The sequence below is a fragment of the Globicephala melas genome, chromosome 16, assembly GCF_963455315.2.
Source record: "Globicephala melas chromosome 16, mGloMel1.2, whole genome shotgun sequence".
In the NCBI taxonomy this organism is placed as follows: Eukaryota; Metazoa; Chordata; class Mammalia; order Artiodactyla; family Delphinidae; genus Globicephala; species Globicephala melas.
The window spans coordinates 31,968,189-31,994,627 of NC_083329.1; the positions used below are offsets into that span (position 1 = coordinate 31,968,189).

The 26,439-nt window shown below is 44.7% G+C and overlaps 1 protein-coding gene across 1 annotated transcript in view; it reads left to right on the top strand.

The window, feature by feature from the left end:
- Positions 1–26,439, top strand: part of PDLIM1 (PDZ and LIM domain 1) — a 45,845-nt gene that overhangs the window by 12,922 nt on the left and 6,484 nt on the right. The window contains exons 2-5 of the mRNA XM_030865146.3: positions 3,160–3,311; positions 4,392–4,476; positions 8,279–8,478; positions 25,342–25,493. Coding sequence (XP_030721006.1) covers positions 3,160–3,311; positions 4,392–4,476; positions 8,279–8,478; positions 25,342–25,493 — 589 coding nt within the window. The remainder of the gene's footprint in view (positions 1–3,159; positions 3,312–4,391; positions 4,477–8,278; positions 8,479–25,341; positions 25,494–26,439) is intronic.

A 26,439-nucleotide genomic window follows, 5' to 3' on the forward strand; every position in this document is an offset into this window, starting at 1 on the left:
ATAAAAGAATGCGGACTTTATTTATGTGTGATTCCATCTGAGCCCCACCTAATAATGTTGTCTTATAACTTTCTGAGATTTCCTTTGGTTCCCCATTAATTTGGCTTAAAAAATAAATCAGACCAAAAGATAGGATGGCCAGGCCTTGATTACTCAGACTCAGGGCTCTTAAGACTGGTTCTGACTTGTCCAGGATCTGTCGGGATGTACTTAGCAGAAATGCCTCACCTCCAAGACAGTTGGAACCAAATGCTGGAAATTCCAGAGTTCTTAGCAGCTGAGCATATGAAAGTAAAAGGAAATTTCTATTTTCATTTTCTCAGGCTTTTTGCCCCCCACCGCCCCCATCTCCTCATTTTAGTTTTGTGAGTGGTCCCAGTCCAGGATAGCAATGCTGGGGAAAGTGATTATTTGATTCCTTTTGAAATAGTCATTTTTTTAAAGGATGGAACGAAGCAGCATGATTACATATTTAACAACCGCTAGATATTTTGGATTCAGTCACTCATTGGACAAATATTTATTGAGCACCTACTATGTGCCAGTCACTGCTAGGCACTGGGGATACCACAGTGCATAAGGCAGACAAATCCTGCTCTCCCACACCTTACTGTTTAGTAGGCTCTCAAGCATTATGTAAACAAACCCACAGAATAGATTTACAAACCTAACTGACAAGTGCCATGAAGAAGAGAGTGTATGAAAATGTTGACGGGGTGGGGGGGGCAGGGGGAAGGTTGACAAGGGATCTAACTTATTTTTATTTTATTTTTTTGCGGTACGCGGGCCTCTCACCGTTGTGGCCTCTCCCGTTGCGGAGCACAGGCTCCGGACGCGCAGGCTCAGCGGCCATGGCTCACGGGCCCAGTCGCTCCGCGGCATATGGGATCTTCCCGGACCGGGGTGCAAACCCATATCCCCTGCATCGGCAGGCGGACTCTCAACCACTACGCCACCCGGGAAGCCCAAGGGATGTAACTTAGATTGGAGGATTCAGGAAAGTCTTCTGTGAGAAGGGTCATTTAAGCCAAGAAGTTAATCAGGTAGTGGCTACAGCAGGTGCTAAGGCCCTGAAGCAGGAAAGAAGGCAGGAAGGCCCCTGTAGCTAGAGCTTAGTAGGGGAATGGCACAGTCCTGAGGAACCTCATTAGTGATTCCGGATTTTATCCAAGGGGCCTTCTTTTTAAGACCATGAGAGTTGGTCGTGATAAATGAGTTCAATCAGGCTGTTCTCCCTGGAGACAGAGTTTGCCAACCCAGAACCACGGCTCATCCCAAATAAAGTGATGCTTAGGGCCATTTGTAAAACAAGGGGTCTGTGTTGTTCTTTAGAAAAAGCAAAATATACATGAAGTCACACCAGGTGAGTCTTCTCGGGAAGACGGGCAGAAAATGAGAGGAAGTTGTCTTTATGGCACGTACTGGGTGACTCAGAACTAACTCCCCGAAGTCAAATGAAAGGAGTGTGGCCTACGCTCGCCTGTATAAAATATCTTTTCCCCGTGGCTGCATTAGAAGAAGATCCGAACCTTGGATTGGGGACTTTTGTTTTCTAAAGGCCAGATCTCTGGTAAACAGATGATGGGAAAGCCAGAAAGGAAGGTTAGGAGGTCAGGATCTCTGCACTGGTTTCCACATCCTGCTACATTCCAGGAGAGTTTTGCCTGATAAAGTCATAGCATGTCTGAACCGGAAGGAACCTCAAGGATCAAGTCATCCACCCCTTGTTTTGTGGGGATAGGGCACTGATGGGGGGATGGCCACGACAGCAGCCACCACACTGGCCCACCTCAGAAGGGTCGGTGTTTTCCATTTGGCGAGGGCCGATTGGAAACTGGCTGCTGAAAACTGCATCAGACACGGAGGCTCAGGACATAAGCCTTGTGTCCTGATTTGATGTCTTGAAAGGCCTCTTACCTGTGGTTCAGCCTTACGGAGACCCTCAAATGTTCATAAGATCTTCTTCACTGGGCTCCCAGGGGTCAAGGGCCTTCTCCAAGGTGAGGCCAGAGCCCTGTGGGTGCTGGGAGTCTGGGCGTACTCTGCTCCTGGAGGGCTTGGACTTCTCATCAAGGAAGGTCTCTTAATGTCAAAGTCATGGACTGACCTTGGGATGATGGTCCTATTTTTAGTATACCTTGGTTTAGAAAATACCTAATAGGAAAAATCATCTCTGAGGTTAGGACTACTTCAAAATGAGTTCATACTTTGGTCATCACGATAGCGTCTGTTCACTTGAAAGATAGTTGGACATCTCCACGTGAAGCTTGATATTTATTCAGGTCACGTGTAACGCTCACTAGGCAGATGAATTTGATGACCCACTGCAGTCATTGGCTGGCTTCCCCCAAGCATTGGTTGCCCATAAATTTGGAACCACTGGTTTTAGAAGCACTGGCCTGTAAATCAGCCACCCAAAGGGGCTAAACCCTAATAGTCAGTTTCCTGGCTGGGAGGAAATGAACCAGTATAAACCTATACTATTGTATTTTAAAATATTCTTTGTTGCTTTTTTCAATTACAAAAGTAATTCAAGCTCATTGTATAAACCAAAAACATTACAGCAATGTAATACTGTGAAGTTTGGTATGCAGTATCTCAATATTTTTGTGTGTAAATAGCATATTAATTGTTAAGATTTTTATAGAAATAGGATGTTTCTGTACATAATGTTCTCTAAGTGTGTGTTTTTTTTAAATTGGTGACTTATTTTAGGGAAGCAGCAAGGACAGTGGGAAGAACATTGGGTCTGCTTTAGGGCTTGAGTCCTGGCTCTCTATTACACTGTTGATAGTTGGATGACTAGTAATACAGTAATGTATCCGTTGGGTGATCCCAGGTAAGTCACAGATCTTTCTAAACCTCTGTTTCTTGGTATCTAAAATGGGGACCAATATAGGGCCGGATACTTGCCTTCCTTTTTCACAAGGTTATTGTAAGGATCCAATGAGATGGTATATAGAAAAGAACTCATTGTAAACCATGATGTATTACATAACTATAAAGGATCATTATTATTGAAACTTATGATTTTAGCCTTCTTTCCTTCTTAAATGCTTTGATCCACATTAGTGAATACTTAATCCAGTGGTAATTTACTCAGTGGTCTCCTTGGAGACAGACGGTAAACTAAGCCAGCTCTCCTCTCCTTTTTTCCAGGTCACTCCCGGAAGCAAGGCTGCTACAGCTAATTTATGTGTTGGAGATGTAATCACAGCCATCGATGGGGAAAATACCAGCAATATGACACACTTGGAAGCTCAGAACAAAATCAAGGGCTGCACAGACAACATGACTCTCACAGTAACCAGGTGAGGCCCGTGGAAACACTCGCTCATTTCTGGTTGACTGGAAGCTGCTTGTGGACAGGGACTACTTCACCTATTTCAGGATCCCCTACCCACCCAGCTCAGTGCCTTGTATGGTGTAGGCAGGCAGAGGTCTGTGGAACTGAAATTTCAGGTTGCTCATTTTCCTCTCTAATTTTCACAGTGCTCTTCATAGTATGGGCATCTTTCTCTAAGATATTTGCATTTTCATTTGACCTAACACAACTAACCAAAATTTTGAGGTAGTGAAATCAGTATAATGAAATGAAAACCATCTTGTACACTTCAGAGCCCTACCCCCATGGGAGGTGCACTATTACTATCCCCTCAAAAGCACATTCATCCCTCATTCTTGTCTCCATTTCTATCTCAGTCCACATCTTCTCCTTCAAGACATTCATTCATTACAGATTAATTGATTTTTTTGATCCATTTACCAACACATTGAATAGCTCCATCTTGTATATATCTGGCCTTGTGCTGGGCACTCTGAAAATAAAGAGATAAGTACAAATATTCTTTACCCGTAAGAGTGAAAAAATGCTACGCTAATGAAAACTGAGACACGACCTAGAGAGTTGCTGTGTGAATGGTACAAGGAAATCCTTTCCAAGCTCAGAAAAGGAGGCATCACTTTTGTTTGGTCCAGATACACTTCACGAACAAGTTGGTTATCTGGTCTGGATCGGGAACACTGGATGAGATAGAGGAGCTTGTTCCGTCCTGAGCAGAGGTGGGGCGGCATCAGGCATGCCCAGGAGCATGGAGGAGGCCGGTGTGGCTGGGTCAGCGGTACAGAGCGCAGTGGGGGAGGATGAGGCTGGAAGAATGACAGCAGCTTGGGAAATCCCTCAGGGCTGAGCGCACACAGCCATCAGACATGATGTCATGAGGTTGGTGCTTCCGAAAATCACACTGATAGCAAAATGGAGGGGAAGGCGCGGGCAGAGTGCTAGTTCAGAGGCTAGCAGTCGGGCAAGAGGGGACACTTTCCCACTCCGTTTTTAGTATATTTTATTTATTTAGCATGCATGAAACAGCAGCTTTGTCAATCTGTTGCAGATCTGAACAGAAAATCTGGTCTCCTCTGGTGACAGAGGAAGGGAAACGTCACCCATACAAGATGAATTTAGCCTCTGAACCCCAAGTAAGTACTTGCCCACCATGGCCCTTGCTGTCAGCACCCAGAGGCCTTTCTGCTTTTGACACCGCTAGGCACACTCCCGTTTTTCCTGCCCTGGAGGCAGGGGATAGGACGCAGGGGGAGGGCCCTCCGCTGACACTGCTGGGACCTGGCTCTTGTTTGGTTCTTCCCGTAAGGGAACTGTGGGAGGAAGGGGCTGGAAAACCCCAGGGCAGTGACGCCAGGGCCTTGGCTGGACACAGCGGGTAGGAAGGGGATACGGGAAGCGTGTGGAAGCTTTCCTGTGCAGAACAGGGTGGCAGAACCATGGCAAAATAGGGGTGCTGACTCAGCTCATTATGGATTGCAGATGCAAATGAATCATGCCAGGGACAAAAAGAAGGCCTAGAGCCTAGAGGAACTACAAGGAAATTTAGTAGTAAACCCAGACATACCCCGCCCCACCCCGGGTCCCGGGTCCTACTGCCTGGTTTCCAAGAGCCTTAGGATGGGAATCTCTAGTTTTCTTACAGTGAGATCTTAAAATTACTAAAATAAAGTGGTAGTTCATATTGGAAAATGTGATAGGGAGTCAATGCACAATTTGTTGGCCAAATAGAACTTCCTGGATGGGAGACTGTCCTGAGATCCCATATTTGTACATAATAGATTATAAGCGATTATATTTCTTCTTTAACTACATCTCCTAACTTATCTACAATGAATGGGTAGTCTTTAGAAACAAGGGGAGAAACGTAGAGAAGAATGTTTAGAACATCTTTGTAAAACTCCTCACTCCTGATATGCTACTTTTTGTTTGTTTGTTTTGTTTTTTTTCTGATGTGCTACTTTTCACAAAGTGTGTCTCTCGGATAAATTAATGAGTTGTTAGTAGGTAGGTCAATAATGGCTTTTGAAACTCCTTTTAGACTGGTTTGTGGTTGTTATACATTTAGCCCCAATTGAAGATTTGAACTTTAATTTTCTTTTTCTAAATTTGGGACACTGTTTCATTTTTATGGTGTATTGAGGTATAATCAAAAGATAACATATAGCTCGTTACCTTTTATACCTAAAACAGAAACTTGTATGAAATTGAACTCACTGGGTACATTAGTGTGGGTAAATTGAGTGGTTGTATGTGAATGGTTATTTTCTCAAATGTCTTCCATTAAACTGTCAGAAATGCAGTCATAGAAAATTTTTCCCATTAATAAAAATAATATTTAGTCCTAAGAGTCACTTTAAGGATCATTTTGCATCTGGCATGTCAAAACTGACATGACCATATTATTCTGTACAGCCCCTCTAAGGAAAGTTCATGAAATGGCATTCAGTCTATAAACTGGCAGTTGTGCAAACTAATTTAAAACATGCCACAGTCAATTCCAATTTCCTAGGGAGTTCTCAGCCACTTCATTAGATTTACTATAAATGTTGTTTTAATGTGTTAAGTCCTTATATGTTTTATAATATGTAAGGAATGATTTTGTTTTAATGTGGTCTATCTAAAATCCTAGTTTCCACTTCAGTAAGGCAATGCTTACATTTTAGTTATACTTTTTATATGTATTATACTTGAATTTTCATCTTAAACATATAATCTGAGTACCTATATTAATCTTTTGAAGGTAGTTTTCTTCAGGTTAAAAAAAAAATCTCCAACACTTTAACATCTAACTTGACTATACATTTCTTTTGATTCCAGTAATTCTTTGTTCATATGAAAAACTTCCCACCTCTCATTTTTCCAAAATCTTCCACTTCCAGTCATTCTAAAACAGAGGAATGAGTAAGAGCAGAGTTCATCTATAACTAAAGGATTTGTTCATTCATGTAAGGCTAGCCCACACCCCAGCTTATCTGAGGTCAGTGTAGTTACACACCTAGTTTATATTTCCTCATTATTGAGTTTCCTTGGAGACATAAATACAAAGCCCAAACAATGACATCATCCCTTCCAAAAGGCAGGCCCTGAATTAACCGCCTGACTTCTGGAAAGACCAGTATTCACATGGGGTTAGAGATACTCCTTTTATATACAAAACAGATACATTCTTAGGAGATTCTCTATAAAGTAAAAAATCAGAATTTCCAACCTGCATTTTCTACTGACTTCCATTCTAACTGAAAATGTGTTTCTATGGAAGGAGAAGGGAATGACACTGTGACTGTCTGCTGTGTGCTGGGCACTGTGCAATGGCTAAGAAAGAAGTATAATTTGCCCAAAGCCGAGCAGGAAGCAACAGGGAAAAAACTGAGCCAAGACAGAAACATGAGGGCTCTTCCCTGGTGCTCAGCATCCTAAGATGCTCCTAAGGAATTGCTGTGGGGAAGGAGAGAGGAGGAAAGAATTGCAGTCCTGGCTGCCGCTGTCCACCTGCCCCACAGAGCTGCAGGGTAGCCACTGACGGGGGCCAGAGTCCCAGGCCACCCTTCGGGAAGTCTGCTGCCATTAATGACCCCTTCTTATTCCTTGGGGTAGCTGTGCCGAGGAACGTACTTAACCATTCTTTGATTACTGCTGAAGTTATTTTCTTAACTAATTATACTTCCCCTCTGGTGAACAAGCTGTGTGTACTGAGCTTTTTTCCAACGTGGATAAAGTCAGCTCAACGTAACGTATACAGTAAAACCGCACTGATTCCGACTTGTTGAAGAGGGAGACTATCTGAATCATCATAAACACACTTTCATGTTGTCTTTTAAGTCAGTACACAGGGAATTAAGCTGGTGGTTTTCATCATCGTTTTCTAAGAAAGTGTAAAAGACTTGAAGGTTTAGTGAAGAAAGAGAGAGAAAAAAAAAAGGAAGGGCAGTCATTCTGGGCCTGGGTGTTAACAAGGAGTACAGGATTCAGGAGGATTTCTGGGAGACCCAGAAAATAGGACGCACATCGAGTTTAGCAGGCTGCACAGAGTACGCTCTCACCTGCGAGCAGAGTTTGAACCAGAACACCCATGCGGAAAGCATCTTGCTGAGTCATCAGAAAAGCCGTGATCTTTTTCAAAAGGCGAATGTTAGTTTAAAAAGGTTTCGGGGGTGTTCTTAAAGTAGCTGCTAGGTGTTGCAGCCGAAGTGATTATCCACCAAGCCCTGGCAGTCCAGTGTGGAGGTGGAGGTGCTTCCTCACATTACAGAAAGAGGGGAATGAGCACAGGAGGAACTCAAAGTCCTTTCCTGCAGCTCCCCCTGGGCACCGCTCTGTAGCAGGTATCCCCCAGCCTTCCATCTGATCAGCCTTGGCCTTCTCCCACACAAAACACCAGATCAGTCATTCCCCGTTAGCCCCTTCTGCCAGCGCCCTGAGGCTTCTCTGCCTAGTCGGCAGCTGCTTCACTGGTGACACAACCCTCTGATCTTGCTTCTCTAAACCGCTCCTTCCTGGGGAATTCATCTCCACCTTTTATCATCTCCTGCTCCGCACCAAAGTGATGCCAGTTCCTCTCTTCCTGGTACTTAATCCCTCTGGAAATGTGCCCTGAAAAGGGTGTTTCAGCTCTGACTTGGATCCTGACAGCCCAGGGCATCAGGGGGTGTCCTGCCCAGGGGTACCCAGCAGGAGATCAGGCTCTGCTGGGCCTCAGGGAAGAACCAGGAGGCAGAGCTGACGGATGAAACTGCACACGTGCCTGGCTCGTGCAACGTCCTGGGTCTTGCCCCGTGTCAGGTGGGTTTGTCAGAGCCCCTCAGCTAGTTTGGCATTGAGCCAGGGCCATCATAGCTCATTGGAACACCTCTCTCTCCCTGGCACTCAGCCTGTACCGTCCATCAAGGGGTGCATATTGGACACCCCCCCGATTTCTCCTCTGATCTCTGCCCGCAGGAGGTCCTACACATAGGAAGCGCCCACAACCGGAGTGCCATGCCCTTTACCGCCTCACCTGCCTCCAGCCCTGCCCCCAGGGTCATCACAAACCAGTACAACAACCCAGCTGGCCTCTACTCCCCTGAAAACATCTCCAACTTCAACAACGCCTTGGAGTCAAAGACGGCAGCCAGCGGGCAGGAGATGAATGGCAGAGCGTAAGTAGGCCCGTGCAGTCCGCTCTGGGCCAGTCCTGGAAGAGGCTTTTCACGCCAGGACAGGCTCGTGCAGGCAGCGGGGAGAAGGTTCAGCCACTAGCCCTGGGAGAAGAATGCCTACTCTAGCACAGTTCTTTCTGTGTTCATTCTCCTCATCTCTAAAAAGGGGGTAATACCACCTGCCTTGTGGGGCTGTTGTAAAATAAGAAGTAACCTGTAAAATGCCAGTACCGGGTCTGACACACCAACTGAGTATTCACCGAGACCTATGTTATTATCATCCTGGTTTCCGTGGTCATCGTCTTCTTCTAAGTGACCATCTTCCTTCCTTGACAGCTCTGCTGCTTCCCAAGAAACTCTTCAGTTTTTATAGTTTGGGCTTTCTGCTTACGATCACCATTTGGTCTGAGCGAGGGAAGAGCACCTGAATGCAGTTTTCGGTGAAGCAGTGTTTGCCTTTTTCCCTCAAGTGGCCCAGTAGAGATAATAGAAAGAAGTCCATGAGGATATAAATGTGTGTCTGTTAGAACAGGTTCAGATCTGGGGCAGAGGCAGAGGTGGGCTTGCCCAGGGGAGAGGAAGGGTTGCAGGTGGCCATGGTGGAGAGGTCTAAGGAAGCATCTTGCTTAGGGCTGGGGAGGCCTGTCGCCTTTGGCCACAGCTGCCTCTAAGTCTTTATCCAAAGGATCCTCTGCATCTTCCCAGCAGAGGGGGCCCAGAGTCGACTCCCTCCCAAACACTTTGAAGATGAATCCAGAAACACTGGGAATCTCACAGCCCATGGTAGAGAACTGGGTTTGACGACAGAGAGTAAGAGATGGGATCAGTTGTCTGTGGTGGAAAACGGGAGGGACTAGGGCACGAGTTACCACCTCACATGCCCAAAGGTGGCAGGGAAGATAAGGACTCAAGGACAGAGCTCTGAGTACAGACAAGGGGGAGCAGAGCGACTCGTGGCGGCTGGACAGTGCATGCCCCATCCAGAGGGGGAACCACTCCTTGGCTCCAGCCAGACACCACACGCAGGCCTGGGATTCCCATTTCTGATGATTCATTTCATCAAACCAGAAGGCAGAGAGCTTTTCATCTGAAATCCCCTGATTTTTAGATGTTGCTGACAGTCAGACTTGTTGGAATATACCATGTGCTCCAAACTTGTCTGATCTCGGAGGGTCTTTTCCTCTTGGAACCCTCAGTTCTTTTTTTTTTTTTAATTGAAGTATAGTTGATTTACAATCTTCTGTTAGTTTCAGGTATTTATATGTATAAAGTGATTCGGTTTTTTATATGTATATATATATATTTTTTTTCAGATGCTTTTCCATTATAGGTTATTACGAGATACTGAATATAGTTCCCTGTGCTATACAGTAAATCTTTGTTGTTTATTTATTTTATATATGGTGGTGTGTATCTGTTCTGTACTCTTAATTTATCCCTCCCCCCTTCCCCTTTTGTAACCATAAATTTGTTTTCTATATCTGTGACTTTCTGTTTTGTAGATTCATTTGTATTATTTTTCAGATTCCACATGTGATATCATATAATATGTCTGACTTACTTCACTTAGTATGATATTACCTAGGTCCATCCATGTTGCTGCAAATGGCACTATTTCATTCTTTTTTATGGTTAAGTAATATTCAGGGGTGTGTGTGCGTGCGTGCGTGCATGCGTGTGTATCACATCTTCTTAAACCAAATGCCTGTTGATGGGCACTTGGGTTGTTTCCATGTCTTGCCTATTGTAAATAGTGCTGCAGTGAACACTGGGGTACATGTATCTTTTCAAATTAGAGTTTTCATCTTTTCTAGATATATGCCCAGGAGTGGGATTGCTGGACCATATGGTAGCTCTATTTTTAGTTTTTTAAGGAACCTCCACTGTTCTCCATAGTGGCTACACTAATTTACATTCCCACCAACAGTGTAGGTGGGTTCTCTTCACACCCTCTGCAGCATTTGTTCTTTGTAGACTTTTTTTTTTTTACTTTACTTATTTTTGGCTGCATTGGGTCTGTTTGTTGTTGGGTCTTTGTTGCTGCATGCGGGCTTTCTCTAGTTGCGGCGAGTGGGGTCTACTCTTCGTTGTGGTGCACAGGCTTCTCATTGTGGTGGCTTCTCTTGTTGCAGAGCTCGGGCTCTAGAGCACAGGCTTCAGTAGTTGTGGCGCATGGGCTTAGTTGCTCTGTGGCATGTGGGATCTTCCTGGACCAGGGCTTGAACCCGTGTCCCCTGCATTGGCACCAGGGAAGTCCCTCTTTGTAGACTTTTTGATGATGGCCATTCTGCCTAGTGTGAGGTGATGCTTCATTGTAGTTTTGATTTGTATTTCTCTAATTAATGATGTTAAACATCCATTCATGTGCCTGTTGGCCATATGTATGTTGTCTTTGGAGAAATGTCTATTTAGGTCTTCTGCCCATTTTTTTTTTTTAAAGGTGCACTTTATTTTTTATTATTATTTTTTTTAAAGTAGTTATGTATTCAGTATTTTTATTTATTTATTTTTGACTGTGCTGGGTCCTCCTTTCTGCGCGAGGGCCCTCTCTAGTTGCGGCAAGCGGGGGCCACTCTTTTTTTTTTTTGTGGTACGCGGGCCTCTCACTGTTGTGGCCTCTCCCGCTGCGGAGCACAGGCTCCGGACGCGCAGGCCCAGCGGCCATGGCTCACGGGCCCAGCCGCTCCGCGGCATGTGGGATCTTCCCGGACCTGGGCACGAACCCGTGTCCCCTGCATCGGCAGGCGGACGCTCAACCACTGCGCCAACAGGGAAGCCCTTCTGCCCATTTTTTGAGCTGTTTGCATATTTTGGAAAGTAACCCCTTGTCAGTCGTATTGCTTGCAAATATGTTCTCCCAGTCTGTAGGTTTATCTTTTTGTTTCATTCAGGGTTGGAATCCTCAGTTCTTATACTAGCTCTGAAGCCAATTTTGCTGTTCAATTTCTTCTCAATTCACCTTTAACAAGACTCTGCCCAGCTGTTATGGTGATTAAACGGCAAACCCACTGCTGCAGATGTAGGTTAGGACAGGTTAAGGCACAAGAGGTTCCAAACTACTTAAATGTTTGGAAAGAGCTATTGTGGGGAGCCCCTTGATCTCTCGAGAGCCCCTTGATCATACTGTGCACATAGTCCTTCTCTCCAAAAAAGAGAGGCAGGTGTTTTGGGCACTGCTGCACGCAGGTCCCTGTGCCCAGCACTGAGAGGGCCTCGCAATTTCCTTTTAAGCTTCGCAGGGCCTAGCAGGGGAGACTTTCTGCCGTGTGACTTTGGCTTTACAAGATGTTAAAGGTCACCAGCATTTATTGTAGTAACCAATAGTAGTAGTAAAGGGGCTACTAATGCTTCTTCGTCCTTCAATTCTGAGTCCTGCCAGGCCCTACTGGCTTGAGATGATGAGGATGCCCTTCACAGTGACTGTGGGGGCCTATGGGGTACCTGAGAAAGAGCGCCATGCTGGGCCCCCCTAAGCTTTCCACGGACATACCCCGAAGGGAAGCTTTCTCCCAAGCAGCTCAGTGGGGAGTTGAGTGGTGGAAACACCGAGAGCCGTGATCCCCATTCTTTGCTGCTTTTGTGCTGGGGGAGGCTGAGAACGTGACCCTCTTTTACTGTCCCAGAGTGGAATGTTCCATGATCTGGATCTAATAACCCAGGAAATGACACATCCTTAATCGAAAGGCTGCTATGCACTGGCAGAAATACGTGCCAGGGAGGTATTTTTAGTACGGCCTCGGCCGTTACTCTTTAATTAATGTCTTCTTTCTTCTCTCCTGCTCCCCGCCTGTTCCCTCCCTCCAGTCTGAAACAATTCAATCTCTACTGTCTGGACACTGCGAGCCTTTCCTGCCTCCTGTGGCAGACTTTCTTGGCTACAGCAGCCTCTGAGTCTTTATCACACGTCTCCGTCCAGATTTTCTCAGCAGAGGGGTCCCAGCTCCTGCTCTATCCCAAACTCTCTGAGGATGAATCCAGCAACAGTGGGAATACCGGCAACCCCTGGCAGAGGAAATGCCCTGTGCGTGGGTCTCTGCTTACTGGTCTGTTCCTGGAGAGGCCACTTGTGCATATCAGTGAAGGAAGATTCTCGTGCAAACCCAGCAGCTACCAGGTCATGTTGCCGCTCTGTCAGCAGAAGTCACAAGCGCTCACCCGCCACTGTTTAGTCTGTGAAATTCGCTGAGGTTACAGAATTGGCTCACTTCATACTTTGCATCTGAGGTCATCACGGATACCCTGGGGCGCACTCTCAGTTTCTTTGTCGCATGCCCTTCAAAGCAGCCTGGTGTGTGTGTGGCCGTCTGTCTTGTAGGATTTCCCAGGGCCCCATCCCCGTCAGACAGGAACACAGACAGCGTTGCCACTGCCAAATTCAACGGGGAAGCCAGGCAAGAGGTGCCCGCCATCTGCCTCCTGTTCTCCCAGCACACACGGTTGAGTGGCAGGGCCTCTGGGTCAGTTCAGCTTAACAGTCATTTACTGAGTGCCTACTGTGTACCAAGTGGGTGGAGGAAATGTGTCTCTGATCAGCAGAAAGCTTTCACCTGCCCTCTGACCCCCTTCCACTGAGTTTAGGGACTCTGGTCATTTTCTGGTGATTTGGGGCCTGGATTTCATTATATATGTGATACTGCTTGATACTTTCTTAAAGGTGCAGGCTTTATAGATAGAGGGGCCTGAGCCTGAATTCCAGCTCTGCCTCATGCTAGCTGTGGGACCTTGGGCAAACCACGTAACTTCTGAAACTCAGTCTCTTCATCTATAACGCAGATAATATGAACTACCTCACCACCAGGTTACTGAGAAATTTCAATGCGATGTGCAAAAACTATCATCCAGCCTGGGGCCTGGCCTCTGGTGGTGCTCGGTAAATGCTACTTGTTACTGATTTCAGCACGCGTAAGGAGCTCCATACCCATCACTTCTCAGTACTTGGGGCTCCAGAGGGCGGAAGCACGTAGACAAATGTCATGGAGAAGATTTTGCTGTAACTTAGGGTAAGTTTCTTTCTTTCCCAGCACTGTAGCTGAAGTTCAGCCAACCAGTACAATTGATTACCTTCCTGATGGAGTGGTATTCATGGAATTAGCAGCTGGGCTCCCGTAGCCACCACAATAGTCCCAAGATACTAGCTCTTCCAATTTGTGCTCTCAGGGGATCCCCCCATAAACTCATGAGGCAGATTTCTAAGCAGGTACAGTGGAAATAAAGGGAAGCATTCATTGCTCTTTGTTCAGTTGATACCAGAGGGATGATATTAGCCCTGACGCACTGGAGCTTGGTCAGAAGAAAACCTCCATCATGAAGGTGGCTGCCTGCCCCTCTAACTAAACTTGCCCACAGCCCACAGAGAACTGGCCTGGGGGTCTGGATGTTCCTCCCTCTTCTCCTGGTGCCCAAAATTACTCCTCTGGTTTCTTATTAGATCCAACATCTAGGCCTTGGAAGATTAAAACTTAGGGAACACTCTGACCAGGCTCCCCTTCCAGAAATGATTACATAGGGTTTCTCAGAATTGCATATTTGGTGAACATTGGGGTAATGAGGTTGGGGCAGCTCAGACATGAACAGTTTTTCTGAGTCAGCCTACATCCTTTCTCCCCACCTACATAAAAATCACATACTAAAATCTCCTCTACATCATTTCCAGTTAGTGTCTAGCCTCCATCATTTGGAGAAAATTTGTCTTAAACTTAACTAAACTTTGTAGATTCATATTGCCCTTATAGGGAACAAAACAGAGAAATCCCCTATAACGTTCACCCAGTTTCCATCAATGGTAACATCCTGAAAACCATAAGCATGAAATCAAAACTAGAATATTGACATTTATATGGCCAACATACAGAACATTTCTATCACCATAGAAATTCCTCAGGTTTCCCTTTTATAGCCACATCCACTTCCCTCCCACCCCTGCACCCCACTTTACCCCTGGCAACCCACTAAGCTGCTCTCCATTTCTGCAATTTTATTATTTCAAGAATGTTATTAATGGAATCACACAGTATGTAACTTTCGGAGATTGACTGTTTTTACTCAGAATCATTCACTGGAGATCTATCTGATTTTAGTTAGGTTGTTTTAGGTACCAGTAGTTCCTTTTTTTCTGTTCTAAAGATATATATTTTTTAATTGTGGTAAAAAACACATAGCTTAAAATATACCATCTTAACCATTTTTCAGTATAAAGTGCAGTAGTGGTAACTACATACATATTCTTGTACAGCAGATCTCTAGAAATTTTTTGTCTTGGAAAACAGAAACTCTCCACCCATTGAACTACTCCACTTTCTCTCCTCCCTCCAGCCCTTGGCAACCACCATTCTATTTTCTGCTTCTAAGAGTGACTACTTTAGACGCCTCATATAAGTGGAATCATGCAGTATTTGTCTTTCTGTCACTGGCTTCTTTCACTTAGAATAATGTCCTCAAGGTTCTGGGACAGCATTATTTTTTAAAGGCTGAATAATATCCATTATCTGAATATACTACATTTTCTTTATCCATTTATCTGTCAGTGGACATTTAGGTTACTTCCACCTCTCAGCTATTTATTGTAAACAATGCTGCAGTGAACATGAGTATGCAAATATTTCTGAGAGCCTGATTTTTATTCTTTTGGATATATACCCAGAGGTGGGATTGCTGGATCATACAGTAGCTCTATTTTTAATTTTTTGAGTGATCTCCGTAGTGTTTTCCATAGTGCTGTACCATTTTACATTCCCACCAACAGTGCACAGGGTTTCAGTTTTTCCATCCTCATTAACACTTGTTATTTTCTGGTTTTTTGTTTTGTTTTGGTTTTTGGTAGCATCTATCCTAATGGGTGTAAGGTGATAATGTCTCATGGCTTTGATTTGTGTTTCCCTGATGAATAGTGATGTTGACCATCTTTTCACATGGTTGTTGGCCATTGTGTATCTTTTTGGAGAAACGTCAGTTCAAGTCCTTTGCCCATTTAAAAAACCTGGTTATTTGGGGGGTTTTTTGTTGTGGAGTTGTAGGAATTCTTTATATATTCTGGACATTAACTTCTTAACAGATACATGGTTTGCAAGTATTTTCTCCCATTCTGTAGATTGCCTTTTCACTGTTGATTGTTTCCTTTGTTATGTAGAAGCTTTTTAGTTTAATGTAGTCCCACTTGATTTTGATCCCTGTGCTTTTGCTGTCATATTCAAGAAATCATTGCCAAGACTAATGCCATGAAGCTTTTCCCTGTTTTCTTCTAGGAGTTTTATGGTCTCAGGTCTTACAATAAGTCTTCAATTCATTTTTAGTTGATTTTTGTATATGGTGAGATAAAGGTCCAATTTCATTCTTTTGTACACAGATACCCAGCTTTCTCAATACCACTTAATGAAGAGAATATCCTTTCTGCATTGTGTATCCTTAGGACCCTCATCAAAGATCATTTGACCTTATATGCCAGGGTTTATTTCTGGGCTGCATATTCTGTTCCTTCAGTCTATATGTCTGTATTTATGCAAGTGCCATACTGTTTTGGTTACTGTAGTTTTGCAGTATGGTCTCCTCTCCATCCCACCCCCCCACACCTGTTTGTTTGTTTTGGCCCTGCCATGCCGCCTGTGGGATCTTACTTCCCTGACCAGGGATCAAACCCATGCCCCCTGCATTGGAAGTGTGGAATCTTAACCACTGGACTGCCAGGAAAGTCCCCTCCACTATGTTTTGACGTCAGGAAGTGTGATACCTCTGGTCTTGTTTTTCTTCTTTAATATTTCTTTGGCTATTTGGGGTTCTTTGAGATACCATATGAATATTAGGATTTTTTTTTTCTGTTTCTGCAAAAAATGCTCTTGGGATTTTGATAGGGATTGCATTGAATCTGTACATCACTTTGAGTAGTATTCACATTTTTAGCAATATTAATTCTTCTAATCCATGAAAATGGATATATCTCCATTTATTTTTGTCTTCTTCAACTTTTTTTTATTATGTTTCATAGTTTTCAGAACAAGTCTTTTGCCTCCTTGGCTAAGTTTATTCCCAAGTATTGTATTCTTTTGTTGCTATTTTAAATAGGATTGTTTTCTTAATTTTCCTTTTGGATCATTCTTTGTTAGTATATAGAAACACAATTGATTTTTGTGTCCTGCAACTTCGCTGAATTCCTTTATTAGTTTTAACAATTCTTTTTTTTTTTGGCCACACCCTGTGGCATGTGGGATCTTAGTTCCTTGACCAGGGATCAAACCTGTGCCCCTGCAGTGGAAGCGTGGTGTCCTAACCACTGGACCACCAGGGAAGTCCTAGTTTTAACAATTCTTTTCATGTATGGAAGCTTTAGGGTTTTCCACATATAAGATCATGTCATCTGTGAACAAAGATAATTTTACTTCTTGCTTTCCAATTTGGATGACTTTTATTTCCTTTTCTTGCCTAGTTGCTCTGGTCAGGACTTCTAGTACTATGTTGAATGGAAGTGGTGAGAGTGGTCATCCTTGTCTGGTTCCTGATCTTAGAGTAAAAACTTACTTTTTCAATATTATGATGTTAGATGTAAGCTTGTCATACATGGCCTTTATTATGTTGAAGTAATTTTCTTCTATTCCTAGTTTCTTTAGTGTTTTTATCATGAAAGTATATTGAATTTTGTCAAATGCTTTTTCTGCATCAATTGAAATGATGATGTGGTTTTTGTCTTCTAATCTGCATTCTGTTAATATAGTGTATTAATTACATTGACTGATTTTTATATGTTGAGCCATCTTTGCATTTCAGAAGCAAATCCCACTTACTCATAGTGTATAATCATTTTAACGTGCTGTTGAATTCAGTTTGCTGAGGATTTTTGCATCAATATTCATCAGGGATATTGGTCTGTAGTTTTCTTTTCCTGTAGTATCTTTGTCTGGTTCTGCTATCAGGGTATTGCTGGCCTCACAGAATGAATTTGTAAGTGTTCCCTCCTCTTCGGTTATTTTGGGAAGACTTTGAGAAGGATTGGTGTTAACTTTTCTTTGAATAGTTGGTAGAATTCTCCAGTGAAGCCATCTGGTCCTGGGCTTTTTAGTTGTTTTATATATATATATATATATATATATATATATTTAAAGACCTTTTATGACTTATTTTTTTAAAAATGTATTTAACTTATTTTTGGCTGCGTTGGGTCTTCGTTGCTGTGTGCGGGCTTTCTCTAGTTGTGGTGAGCGGGGGATACTCTTCGTTTCGGTGCATGGGCTTCTCATTGTGGTGGCTTCTCTTGTTGCAGAGCATGGGCGTGGGCTTTAGAGCGCAGGCTCAGTAGTTCTGGCACACGGGCTTAGCTGCTCTGCAGCATGCGGGATCTTCCTGGACCAGGCCTCAAACCCGTGTCCCCTGCATTGGCAGGCGGATTCTTAACCACTGCGCCACCAGGGAAGCCCTGTTGGGAGATTTTTGATTACTGATTCAATCATGTTATTTATTATAGGTCTGTTCACATATTTTTTTTCTTTCATGATTCAGTCTTGGTAGGAATTTATCTATTTCTTCTAGGCTATCCAGTTTGTTGGTATATAATTGTTCATAATAGTCTTTTATGATCTTTTTTATTTCTGTCACAGGCATGGTAGTGTCTCCTCTTTCATTTCTGATTTTTTGTTATTTCAGTCTTCTCTCCTTTTTTTTTCTTAGTCTAGCTAAGGGTTTGTCAATTTTGTTGATCTTTTCAAAAAACCAGACTCTTAATTTTGTTCCAGTTTTCCTCTTTTCTATTTTATGTCTGCTGTAGTCTTTATTATTTCCTTCCTTCTACTAACGTTATTTATTTATTTAAATTTATTTTATTTTATTATTTGGCTGCGTTGGGTCTTCATTGCTGTGCGCGGGCTTTTCTCTAGTTGTGGCAAGTGGGGCTACTCTTTGTTGTAGTGCACGGGCTTCTCATTGCGGTGACTTCTCTTGTTGTGGAGCACGGGCTCCAGGTGCACGGGCCTCAGTAGTTGTGGCACGCGGGCTCAGTAGTTGTGGCTCGTGGACTCTAGAGCGCAGGCTCAGTAGTTGTGGCACATGGACTTAGTTGCTCCATAGCATGTGGGATCTTCCCGGAGCAGGGCTCGAACCCGTGTCCCCTGCATTGGCAGGCAGATTCTTAACCACTGTGCCACCAGGGAAGTCCCCTTCTGCTAATTTTAGTTCTTCTTTTTCTTGTTCCTTGAGGTGTAAAGTTTGCTTATTTGAGATCTTTCTTCTTTTTAAATTAGGCATTACTGCTACTATAATGTTTTCTCAGCCTTTGCTATGTCCTGTAAGTTTTGATATATTCTTTTTTCATTTTCATTTGTCTCAAAGTATTTTCTAATTTCCTGTTCATGAGTGGGTTGTTTAATTTCTGCATGTTTGTGAACTTTCCAGTTTTCCTTTTGCTGTTGATTTCTAGTTTCATTCCATTGTGGTCAGAAAAGATACCTGGTGATTTCAGTCTTCTTAAATTTGTGAAGACTTTTTTGTGGCCTAACCTGTGATCTATCTTGGAGAATGCTCTGTGTGCACCTGAGAAGAACGTATATTCTGCTGTTGTTGGGTATAGTGTTCTGTATGTGTTAGGTACAGCTGGTCTATAGTGTGGTTCAGGTCCTCAGTTTGCTTATAAATCTTCTGTCTGGTTGTTCTATCCTCTTTTGTTCCTTTTTATTCCATGGTATGGATATACCACAGTCTGTTTAACCATTCACCCATTGAAGGACATCTGGGTTGTGTCTTATTTTGGGCTACTATGGATAAAGTGGCTGTAAAGATTTGTGAACATGTTTTTGTGTAACCATAAATTTTCATCTCTGGGACAAATGACCAGGAGTACAATTGCTGGGTCATAAGGTAGTTACATGTTTAATTTTACAGAAACTACCAAACAGTTTTGCAGGATATCTGTACCATTTTACATTCCTACTTACAATGTTTGATCTAGTTTCTCCGTATCCTCTCCAGCATTTGGTGTTGCCACTCTTTTTTATTCTAGCCATTCTCATAGGTGTGTAGTAATGTATCACTGTGGTTTTAATTTGCACTTGCCTTGTGGGTAATGATGTTGAACATCTTTTCATGAGCTCATTTGCCATCAACATATCCTCTAGTCCTTTTCTGGATATCTGGGCTCAGATCACCTCCTGCTTCTCAGCCTTGGCTGTTTTTTCAGACGCCTCCACCCTCTAGGGAAGAGGGATAGTGTACCCAGTGGAGCCAAAGAACAAATATCAAATGGTGGTGCAATTTATCAATACAGAAGGAAAGGTTTGTATGTAGAGAAGTTCTAATTTGTGAGAAATAAAGCCACATGCTCTCCAGTCCACCAGGCTGTCTCCCAGGTTCAAGAATGCAGGCGATGGCTACAAACAGTTTTCTCAGCAAATCTAACCACTTTATCTTTAGGGGTAAAGACAATTTTACAAGTGCAAATGAATTATTCCAGTTATGTTTACTCACTCATTTTGCATCCACTCATTGTATAACTAGCTCACATGTCATTTTCAAAAGAAAACTGAGGGACTTCCCTGTCAGTCCAGTGGTTAGGACTCAGCACTTTCACTGCCGTGGGCCCAGGTTCAATCCCTGGTAGGGGAACTAAGATCCCGCAAGCCACGCAGTATGGCCAAAATTAAAAATAAAATTAAATTTAAAAAAAAGAAAGAAAACTGAGGTATAGGTTTTCCCTGGGTAATTCTCCCCAAGTTACTTCTTCCTCTCCTCTCTTTTTCTTTTTCCTGTCAGCCTCCTGGGGCACTTGAAGTACTCAGGTTCCCAGCTGGAAGCAGGGTCAGTAACAGCAATGAAGCTCACAGAATGAACATGCTCTGCTGCTCTCAGGGAAGGTCAAAATTTAAGTAGAAGAGACTTATCAGCTGGTCACTTGCAACAGGCTGCAGTGGGGGGAAGGGAAGCCACCACCCCTGTATGTCCACAGCTGCTGGTCCCTGCTCCTGTCTCTCTCCAGCCCACCCTCAGGGGACTGTGGGAGCCTCCCATCCCCAGGTCAGGTGATGGGCCACCATGAGGAGTGGTTTCAACCAAGGCGGAGATGGAAGTCCAGTCTCCCCACTCTACTGTGTTGACACTGGAGTTACTGGAGGCTGCTCATTATTGCTGGAGTGGGAGCTCTGGCTACCCACATGGCCTCCACAGACTCACTGCAGCTGAGTGGTGGCCTTGTCACTGCTGGGTGGGGGTGACATACGGGCTCCCTACTGGAGCCTGGAGTGTATGACCACTGTCATTCCTTGGGTCCCAAGGTCTCTGGCTGGTCTGCCTTCTTCTGTCCCCCTTTCAGAGTCTTTTTTTTTTTTAATATAAATTTTATTTGTTTATTTATTTATTTATGGCTGCGTTGGGTCTTTCGTTGCTGCGCATGGGCTTTCTCTAGTTGCGGCAAACAGGGGCCACTCTTCATTGTGGTGCATGGGCTTCTCATTGTGGTGGCTTCTCGTTGCGGAGCACAGGCTCTACGTGCATGGGCTTCAGTAGTTGTGGCACGTGGGCTCAGTAGTTGTGGCTCGCGGGCTCTAGAGCGGAGGCTCAGTAGTTGTGGCGCACAGGCTTAAGTTGCTCCATGGCATGTGGGATCTTCCCGGACCAGGGCTCGAACCCATGTCCCCTGCATTGGCAGGCGGATTCTTAACCACTGCTCCACCAGTGAAGTCCCCCGAGTCTTCTTGTGTTCATCTTATATAGAATGTCCAGGGTTTTTAGTTGTACTTAGTGGGAGGAATAGGGAAACTTATGTCTACTCCATCTTCCCAGATGGCAAAACGATTTTTATGAAGAGAATGTCTTCTCCTGTCTGGATGCATCTTATAATTCAAATAGTCCCTCTTTGCGTCCCAAACTTTGTCACACACACAGGCAGTTTTAGTGCAGAACCAAAGCTGACTTAGTATGTGAGAAAATGACGCCATTAAGGTTTTATCAGCAGTGGGAATTGTTTTCTTATGGCTTCCTTGTTTTAGCTGAGATTTATATACAGATTATTAAGTTGCTTCCATGGGTGATGGCTCAAGTTTAAAAAGAAAAAAATTAAAGAGTCTCTTATGTCCCCACTCTGGTCACTTCACCGTTTTGACGGAGTAGATGCTCATCCCAGGGTTGCTGTTCCAAAACCATGGGTGTGCTTCTCCTCTGTTCTCCTCGACCTTCTTACCTTCACCCCAGCTGCTCTTTTGCCTGGAACAGGCCTTTGTGTCACATAAGGTCTGCAGGCTCAGCTTCTGAAATCCTCTTCTTGCAAACGAGCTCAAGCGGAGTTTTCTTCTCACGTTCTAAAGACCACCAGCCTTAAACACCCAGCTACGTCAGTCACCTCGTCAGGCAGAGCGCCACCTGGCTGTGAGATCCCTGGGGAGACAGGCCCTGTGGTCAGGGCCTAAAAGACTGAAAGAAAACATTTAGGGAACTGGTGTACATTCAGCACCAAGTCTGACTCAGGGAGAAACAAGAAGCAGGAAACATGAAGAGTGTAATGGATAGTTGCTCCAAAGGAGTTGAATTTGATTAAAATCTTGTATTTTGTTATTAAAATTGTAAAGACTGGGTTTAGAAGGCTGTGCTTACTCTTAGTGACCCACTCTCAGAAGTTTTTCTCCTGGTGACTCAGTCATGTAGCTCATTTTTTGAGAGCTTATCACTATAGAATTCTTCCTTTCAATGCTGTTACTATATATAAAAAGTGAGAATGCTTTTTTTGGGGGCTCCATTTCTCATGCATGTTTTTGTCCTAGAATTTTTTTTTTAATATATTGTGATGTCATTTGTCTATATCTGATAGTCTAACATCTAAGACTTGGGTCTTAGGATATTATCTTTGAATTAAGCAGATCAATGCTTCCAGTAAGGCGATGGGTATTGAAAGTGCTTTATAAATTGTCAAGTGGTAGAAAGATATTATCATTATTTGAGAATAAATAGTAAGCTGTTTTCTTTTCATTAATCATGGAAATACTTTCCAAGACCATTTGCTGGAAGAATACGTGATGACCTTGTAGTTTGGCTTCTGTCATTTTTAGCAGTCCCTTGGTGGCTTCCAGACATAACAACATACACCAAAGAAGGGGAAAAATTCTCCCCAAGAACATTCCACGGTCTGATCTTGATTTTAAAATAGTTCTAAGTGTAATAGAAAAAAATATTTGTCAAAATAACACAATACATTTATTATAGGGCAAGCTCAGAACTCAAGACTCAAAGAAAGAGTCCAGCACGTATCTCAGACAACAGGGCCAAAAAGGTGGGCCACAGGAAGACTGTGGCCCCTGGTTACAACCGCTCCTCAGGGTGGCCCATCACCTGCCTGGGGGACGGAGGGAAAGAGACACGGACAGGGACCAGCAGCTGTGGACGGGCAGGGGTGGTGGCTTCCCTCCCCCGCCGCCCCACCGTGGCCTGCACAAGTGACCAGCTGATGAATCTCTCTACTTGCATTTTGACCTTCCCTGAGAGCAGCAGAACAGATGTCACTCTTTGAGGGTTTTGTCCTCTATTGTGAGAACCTGGTTGTAGTCAAAGGGAAAACCTAGAGCTTCACTGATGCGAGTGACCCTGCTTCCAGCCGGGGCCTTGAGCCACATTTAAAATGGAATGTTAACCGATTATGCAATGGGTGGGTGATAAACTGCACCACCATCTGGTATTTCCTCTCGGGCTCTACTGGGCGCACTGCCCTTCTTCCCTAGCGGGTGGAGGCTTCTGAAAAAGCAGCTGAGGCTGAGACGCAGGAGGTGACCTGGGCCCAGGAGGCTGGACTGCCCATGTCCCTGGCACAGCCCTGGGGGATTCCCTGCAACCCCACAGGAGCAGGGAGAGGGTGCAGTGAGGAGGAGAAAGGCACTTAACCCACCTCTCTAACACCTACCATGCTCCAGCCCCGTGCCGGGCACTGATACAAGGCAGGAACACAGTGGTGAACAAGGCAGGCCATGGCCCTGCCCTCGTGGGGCTTACTTTCCAGGGGAAGACAGACCATAAAGAAACAAGTATAACTGACGGTGAGTGAGAAACAACATGGAGAAAGAGGCAGCAGAGCAAGGGGAGGAGTGACAGGGATGGAGTGGACTGTTTTAAGCTGAGGGTCGGGGACCCTCTCTGAGGAGGGACATCCTGAGTGAAGTGTGGGAGCCACGGGGCTCTCTGTGGAGGGAGCGTTCCAGGCAGAGGGAGCAGGATGTGCAAAGGCCCTGAGGCTGGTGTGTCCTAGAAACCCCATGAAGGCTGGTCTCACTGCAGCGAGCAAGGGGTGCCAGGCGATGTGTTTGGAGAGGGGAGCAGAGCCACATCTTGCAGGGCCTTTCTACTTTTTGTAATGAATATTCACTCCAAAGGAGATGAATTTGGTTAAGCTTGTGTCTTGTTACTAATACTGTGAATATTTGGTTCTGAGTCAGATGGGAACACTTGCAGCCACATCCCCACACAGTCTGATTCTTGCGTTTCAAATACCACCCTGGCCTCTGGTCAGAAAAGTAAGGCGGTCCTGGGGGCTGAGAGTGGCGGCAGAGGAACAGGTTGCAAAGCTGGTCAGCCGTGCTGTTAACAGATGGCGTGGCTGGGACAGGGGAGGAGGGGGTGGTGCAAAGGGGTGGGACTCAGGACAGACTTCACAGGTAAAGCTGACTGGAGTTTACCTCCTTTCACTCTCCTCGTTCCCCGAAACCAGGCAGCAGAGGTGTCTCCCCTGGAAAATGGGCCCTGGGGGAAAGAGGCCGCCAGCTCTACCCGTCTCACCCTGTCATGGGGAGCCCAGAAGGACAGGGGGAGGCGTGGGCGGCAAGGCCTGGCTTGCCCCGTCCCTGGGCCCGAGCTGAGGCCTCTGCCCCTCGCTCAGCGGAACAGCACGTCACTGTTTACAAAGTTCTTAACTCGGGAGTGTCATACTGAGTGAAGCAAGTCAGATAAGGACAAATATGTGATACCGCTTATGTGTGGAATCTAAAAAATGGTACAAAGGAACTTACTTACCAAACAGAAACAGAGTTGCAGATTGAGAAAACAGACTTATGGTTACCGGGGTTAAGGGGGGGCGGAGGTAGAGGGTAAATTGGGAGATTGGGATTGACATACACACACTACTATATAGAAACAGATAACTAATAAGGACCCTGTGTATAGCACAGGGAACTCTCCTCAACACTCTGTAATGGCCTATTTGGGAAAAGAATCTAAAAAAGAATGGATATAGGCATATGTATAACTGATTCACTTTGCTGTACACCTGAAACTAACACAACATTGTAAATCAACTAGACTCCAATAAAAAAAACAAGAAAACAGAAAACAAAGTTCTTGCCTTTCTCATCCTTGCCAAGAACGGTGTGAACTGAGCAGGGCAGACACTGTTACTTCTGTGTGGTAGGTGAAGAGACCAGAGCTCCTTGCTGTGAGAATTAGGAGAGTTTATGGAGACAGAGAGAGCCTTTTGATGTCATCAGCAATAAACAACACTGATTTCTGCTCTGGGGAAAGTATGTGGCCCGTACTATGGGGACCCAGCTGAGTTTTTAGTGCTCGGATTGTGGTTGACATTTTCCCTCTTATAAATTTTCTTTCGACATCATGTTGTTTATGTAATTTTGAAAGAAGCACGGCATTCCCATTCCATGGGATTAGGCTAAAAAGTAATTGAATCACTGAAACTGTTTGGAAAACTAGCCTCTTATTGTCTGGAAGCAGCAGCCAGCTCTGCCTACAGACACCTCACAGTATCGGCAGGAGGTCTATGGCTATATTGAAGAAGGCTTCGTCCATTGGGATCATTTCTCTCCACCCTTTGATTCATGGGTGCCTTCTCTTGGAAGGGGGTGCCTGGTGAATTTTTTTCTCCTAACTTCTGACATGTCCTAATGAACTTGCAAACATTCTTCACAGCTTAGACCATTCTCAGCTTCCAAGCGGACTCGTCATTGACAAAGAATCTGAAGTTTACAAGATGCTTCAGGAGAAACAAGAGTTAAATGAGCCTCCAAAACAGTCCACTTCATTCCTGGTTTTGCAGGAAATCCTGGAGTCTGAGGAGAAAGGTAATCAGTCGTGTGTGTGTGTGTGGTCAGAGGCTCTTGTTCAAGACCTGGGCAGAGAAGCAGTCATTGCTGAAACACAGATGAACACAGCCCTGAAGAGGTGGAAAGAGCATGGCTCTTAAAAGGCTAAAAGCTCTTTTTTTAAAAAAAAAGAGGGAACTCCGTGGTGGTCCAGTGGTTAGGACTCTGCGCTTTCACTGCTGAGGGCGCGGGTTCAATGCCTGGTCAGGGAACTAAGATTCTGCAAGCTGCGAGGCCCAGCCAAAAAAAAAAAAAAGAAAAAGGGGGATGGAGTCGGGGGAGGAATGAATGAACTCCCAGCCACACCTGCCTAGCTGTTTCCTGTCACAGGCGCATGGGGAGGCTGAGGACGTGGGGAGCTTGACTGTTGTGGGATTCTGTCGTCTGTCCCTTGGCCACTGGTTTGGTTTGAGCCCACACACCATGCTTCTGTGGTGGTTGGCACCTGTGAGTGGGTGAAGGCCATGGGATATGAATGACAAGCAGAATGAAATGAATCAGCAGCAGTGAAGCCAGGCTCTGAGCTTTACTTTGGGGCCACGTGCTTGTTCTTGCTCTAGGGAGGATGGCTTCCTGAGAACCGGAGGGCCCCCAGTTTGGCCACATCCCCCCCACCGAGTGACCTTAGGCAAGTCTCTGAACCTTTCCAGGCTTGTTTGCTCATATGCCAATCAGGGATGAAAACCCTTTCCTCTAAGACTGGTGTGTGGATCAAATGTTATAAATTACACAAAACACCTGTCACTGTGACCGGCACACAGTAGGTGCTTCGTAACTGTTATGATGTTTGAGACCTCATCAAGAGGCTCCAGGCCAGCCTTAGCTTGTCCACACGTGAGCTCCAATGCCCGAGGCGCCCAGGGCCACACATGTGGCTCTGCAGGTCTCAGGAGACAGGCTTTGCCCTCTACACATCATACACTCT